Genomic DNA, 6,117 nt, shown 5'->3' with positions numbered 1-6,117 from the left:
CTCAGCGTATGCAAAACTATAACCTCCTTTGAGCTTAGTATACCAACAGTGGGACACCCTGTATAAAAATGAAACCCGTTTTCCATCGTCACGGCATCACGCGTAAACGGGTGGACCGATTTCGATAATTATTTTTTTATAATATTCCTTAAATGGTTCTTATGGAAAGAAAACATAAACATGTATCACGGGCGAAGCTGGGGTGGACCGCTAGTAAAGTATAAAAATACACGCTGCATTTATACAAGCTCATAAATTACTAGCGGTCCGCCCCGGCTTCGCCCGTGGTACATATGAAAAATAGATGTTGGCCGATTCTCAGACTTACCCGATATGCACAGAAAATTTCATGAGAATCGGTCCACCCGTTTCGGAGGAGTATGCAGACTAACATTGTGACACGAGAATTTTATATATAAGAGATAAATTATTATATTGTCACCGATCTTTGATAAGTATCCAAAGTTTAAATAAAATGAAAAAAATGTCTGTTTACAGTGCATCGAAATCAACTCTAGATATTCAGTTACTTACAAATACACGCTGAAGCTTAGATATTAAAAAAGGTCGAGAACAAAGATATCAATTCATACTAATATTATAAGTGAATAAAATATAAATAAATATAACATGATATAGGTATTGCAGTAACCCAAAGCTTTACAGCGAATAAAACCACAAAAAACATAACATGCGTTGAAAACGATTTAATCCCTTGAAAAATCGCATAGAAAAATATGCATTATTCAATAAATTCAAATAATCCTTGATACGGCACACTGCACCGCTCTTTTGTTTTCAAATCCGCCATATTTCATCGTAAAATACACTAAAATCCACATTCATCCATATTGAAATCCATTTCAATAGCGTTTCTCATTTATTCGAGGCACGTAGTACCAATACGTGTTCGGGTTCCGTATACCCTGGGGAAACATTGGGGCTTTTGGGGCCCCGTAAGTGCAATAGGTAGTCTTATGTCACATGAATAAGTGTTTGAGTTTGAGTTCGTTTTACTGGGGATTAGGTAAGGCAGAAAAAGTCGGATTAAACTAATTCAACTGAATAAAATACCTGAAACATTCACCATATTATGTTTACGCTAATGATTTATTAAATGATTAATATATATTAAACTAAGTTTTGCTGGTATGGATTTACTAGAGATTAAAGTATTATAGTCTCTTCAAATATTTAAAGAGATTTAAATAATTGAAGAGACTATAAAGTGCAGTATTTAATAAAAATGTGCGTTTATTAAAAACATAAGGGAGTGTTAATATAAAACTTTGCATATTTCTCGTTATGTTTAAAAAAAGTTATTATTTCATTTTACTAGCTAGGTAAAGTACTTATATATCAGTTTTTAGTTTTTTGATATCTGTTATAGTTACGGAATAATCGCCTGTGCACATTTAACATAACATTTATAATGTATAACATTTACAGGGCCCCAATAAGTACAATTTCATTATAACATTTTCAGGGCCCCAATTGTCCTAAATACGTCTCTGCCCTGACTACGCGTAAAACCCTTATTTGTAAAGGCACAAGTTTTTTCTCTTAATGTGATTAAATAACGGACAAGAATTCCTTAATTGACATTAATTTGTTACTGGATTCTCGCTGTAATTGCTTGAAATTGTTAGGTTTGTGGGGAGAATTTTATAGGACAGTCTAGATCAGATAACAGGAAAGATTTCTATCTCTAGTCATTTTTTACATACTTTTATTAATTATAGTCTGTACTTCAGTCGACAATGTAAATGAACATTATCTAATTAACACTTTATATGAAGTGGGAACCTGCAGAAAACAAAGAAAATGCTTTTGACATTGATTAAAAAATATTTTTTACCTCAAAAATGTAAAAAAAGGATTCATCTCAGCTATTACTGTCTTCAAAGCTTAATATAAAACAGATGTCATTTAAGATTCTCAATTTAAGCTTATTATTAAGATAAATCATAATCATCTTACTGTGCATTTACATCAAACGAACATAGTGCTAAAGCTAGAGCAAGAGCATTATTTCGTGATCTTAAACCGACTTCAAAAAAGGAGGAGGTTATCAATTCGGTCGGTATGTTTTTTTTTATGTATGTACACCGATTACTCCTAGGTTTCTGAACCGATTTGCGTGATTCTTTTTTTGTTCGATGCGGGATGGTGTCGAATTGGTCCCATAAAAATTTTATTCGGATAGGCCCAGTAGTTTTTATTTTATGAGCATATTTGTCTGTATTTGTAAATGTTGCAAGTGCAAGTTTGAAGTCGGTTGTTTTTAACGCAGTTATCACTTGTTTCGTATAAACGAAAACTCGTATTCAGTGTTGTTCAGTATTAGAACATTGTATAGAATCTTTTCGAACGCACTTAGAACAACGAAAGAATTCTCTACCCCTGTTTACACTAAAATAATTAGACATAATGGGGTTAGAATGAGCATTCGCTCACTTGATGTAAATGCATCGTTAAACTATTCAAATAAGGAAAACATAAAAATAAACAATATAAAAACATTGAGATAATATTACTACGTATGAAGGAGACACCACGAACAAAATCTGTGCGCCATTTTTTTGCTGTAAGTTTTAAAAATTATTATCTAGTTAGGTACTTACCGATGAAAGTTAATCCTTTGCACTTTTCCGTATTATTTGTATTATTTGTGCAATATCGTAACACACACGAAGGCATATTTGATGCGTTTCACTTTAAAACAAATAAAAAATGAGCGTGCAGTTACGCCATATGGCGTATGTTGAGCGGAACATATGTGATGTAGGCGGTGTCGTCTCCATATGTATATCTCAATGTATAAAAAAAATCTCTTTTTAAAAACTGAAAAAAATCGTCATTACTTTTAATATAGGTGCATGCGCGCGCATGTGTTTGATGTGTGTCTCTATGTTTGCGCGCGTGTATTTGTTTCTGTATGTTTTCCAATATATATTTAATTAAAACCAAATCCTCCTTGTTCCAGATCACAATGAAAGTTCGCGACGTAGTATTGATATCGATACTATGTATCGGTCTGGCGGCCATATTGTTTGCGATTGCCGCGTATTTGTACATTCGGAGAAGACGGAGGAAGAGGGATGATGATGAGGAAGGCACCAGCTGTGCTATACGGTAAGTGGTTTTGGAAAATGGACTTTAACGGATAATTAATAGCGCTCAAAATCAGTTAATTATGTTATGAAATAAATGCATTATGCTCGCTTGAAGTGAGTTCGGTATATTTTGGAAATTAAAGATTTAAAATACGTTTAAAGTTTTTAATTTATAAGTAACTAGCGGTCCGCCCCGGCTTCGCCCGTGGTACATATTTACGTTTTCTCTACACAAAAACCATCCTCGTACTTCAAGGAATATAATAAAAAAAGAATTATCGAAATCGGTTCAGCCGTTCTCGAGTTATGCGCTTACCAACACATTTTGCGATTCATTTTTATATATAAGATGTAGATTGTAGGTTTAATACTGAAGGACATGATATATAAAAACGTACTAAGTTATGTCATGTTCATAACAAAATTAAAGTTTTTGGATGCGAAGCTGGTTAGCTCTAGTAAGCTAGGTACTTAATATTATAAAAGGTTTAGTATGGTGTATTAGATAGTGTAATAAAAGATTGAATTAGAAAAGTTATATTTTTATTCTAAATTTCGGTGAGCTTTACTATAAATGAAATAACCTCTATTTACATATTTTAATATTTAAGTCAGAAAAATCACACACCGGTTTAATTGTGTTTTGTTAAAATGTTCCTACATACCCATTACAAAGGGTTTTATTAAAATAAAAATGCCTCTAAAAATTTCGGCATTGCTTAATAAATAATGTATTCAGTAACATGTCTGTTTTATATCACTTTAGACTCGTGAATTTAAATTCGTTATCTGTTATCCATTAAATCTTTGCTGGCAACATTATTTTTAGTCTGTGGTTAACCGGTGACATCTGTCAAAAGATAGACGTTTGCGCGCCATTTCTTGAAGAATAATAATACATATTTTGAATTAGTGAAAATTTATTTTTATTGTGTTAAATTGTTAAGAGGAATAGTACTGTAATTTGTAATATCTGTTTTTCATTAAATGGAGTAATAATTATAACTTTATTTCTCAACCGTACAATGAAATACAAGGAACAGGAAAAATGGAATACGCGGAACCCGTCATTAATTATTATATCCAAAATACGTCGATTTATGCTTATAAAATACGTCGATGTCAATAAACTAGGATAATGATAATTAAGGTTACTTTTATTTATTTAGTTTATCACAAACTACAGCTTTCGTCAATATTTTTCTAGGGTTTTAGTCACAAACCATAACGTTTATCAAACAGCACCCTTTTTTGCGCAATCGGTAAAAACACGAGAGATAAGTTTGCGACGAAAACAGTTTTATGACGTCATAAACATAGTAACTTGTCCACTGTGAATTTGTTACAACGATATTTGTTTGATTTTGCCTCGAAATGTTTTTACCAAACTGTCTATTGGATAAGTTTTTGTGGATAATAATTTTATTTTATTTATTTAATCCATTTATTACACATTACTGTGCTGGTAAATACATTCTTAAAACTAAAACTTATAACTAGACTAGCAAAGAGGACGGCCTTATCACTTAAGAGTGATCTCTTCCAGGCAACGAAATAATTATAAACGAAGAAAGGAATAGCGGTAATAGCAATTACTAAAAATATTTTTTTTTCCAAAACAATTGGTTTGTCATAGGATAGCTCTACCCTTCTTAATTGAATTTCAAAATAAGAATTATGTCTTTCTTTTTCTAATGATGGATATTTATTAAGCCTAACTTAATTTTAATAGTCTCATTAGTACGTTATATGAAACTCACAATTAGAAACTTTTAATTAATATATTTGTCTCTATAATATTAGATAGTATCAATAGATGAAACGGTTATTTGGAAACCTTATGGATATAGACAATATCATTATCATCACAATATGCATTAACCTATATTTGCTTCCACTGCAGATACAAACCCATATTAAAATAATTATTATTATATTACTAGCTGCTCCAGCAGACATTGTACTGCCCTATTGTCCCTTTTTCGTGTTTTCTCGCCTTATGAACCTTCCTTGTGCCTTAACAAAAACGTTTAAAAAAGCTTAATTGCAGGTCAAGCCATTCTCGAGAGTCGAGATTTACGCTAAGCAACACATTAGGCGATTCATTATTATTATTTAGAATTATTGAGATAATTCGATTTTGCTAAATTGTAAAATTACGATATTTACTTCTCTTTACCTACCATTTTATAAGAGCTTCCATAAGACATTTAAATACTATAGTAATACTATATTATATTAAATAATATATCTAGAATATTAATATCTCTACATAATTTAAAACTGAAATTCATTGACTTTTAACATTTTACTAGGTACATAGATAGTAAGAATGTTTGTACATAATCTTAAATTCTTCGACCTCTGCCTTTAATCGGATAAAATTCAAAGCGAACGCTAGTAAACTTTAAAAGAAGATAAATAATTCAGTTCGCGCCATTTTGAAATCCGGATCAACTGTCAATGTTTCTTAACAGCCAGCTTGAAAGTTTTTTAATCTGTGCCTTTTGAAATAGTTCGAGAGAATTCTATTTTTATTAAGTGATTATTTAGTTAATTTTATTGATTATGAATAACGATGTTTATTTTATTTATGTTCGTACTAGGTCAATATTATATTTTGATAGGTAAGTAGTTAATGTTGAAAGACAAAATTGATGATTCGTAATTTCGTAGAATATAATATGAGAATGTTTATGAAGTTGTGTACTTAGAACTTACTGAAATAAAAAAGCGTGCAAGCGTCCATGACGTGACGGTATTGCCATGACACGACCTTGACGTGACATTTTACTCTCAACGCGTCTAAAGAAGTTTGACTTCAAAATAATATGTTCTATCGAAATAATATGTATTAAAAAATTTGAAATTAATTAACTTTAAAGTTTAAACTTTACAATTTCAATATTATTATTACAATGGTTACATAATACATTAAATTCTGAAACCTCGTCTCGCCATTATAACTTCTAATAATTACTAATTAAAGTCGAAATTCGTT

The 6,117-nt window shown here is 31.1% G+C and overlaps 1 protein-coding gene across 1 annotated transcript in view; it reads left to right on the top strand.

Annotated features, from left to right (window-relative positions):
* Window positions 1-2,992: 2,992 nt before the first annotated feature.
* The window catches only part of Syt7 (Synaptotagmin 7), a 266,016-nt gene continuing 262,891 nt past the window's right edge, over window positions 2,993-6,117 (top strand). Inside the window, exon 1 of the mRNA XM_089713449.1 lies at window positions 2,993-3,135. Coding sequence (XP_089569575.1) covers window positions 2,993-3,135 — 143 coding nt within the window. The remainder of the gene's footprint in view (window positions 3,136-6,117) is intronic.

This window comes from Colias philodice, chromosome 30 (assembly GCF_061535455.1).
Source record: "Colias philodice isolate Cphi_HAF_F1 chromosome 30, ilColPhil1 Martin Lab GWU primary, whole genome shotgun sequence".
NCBI lineage: Eukaryota > Metazoa > Arthropoda > Insecta > Lepidoptera > Pieridae > Colias > Colias philodice.
Note: the sequence above shows the minus strand (reverse complement) of the source record. Positions and strands in the feature narration are given on the sequence as shown.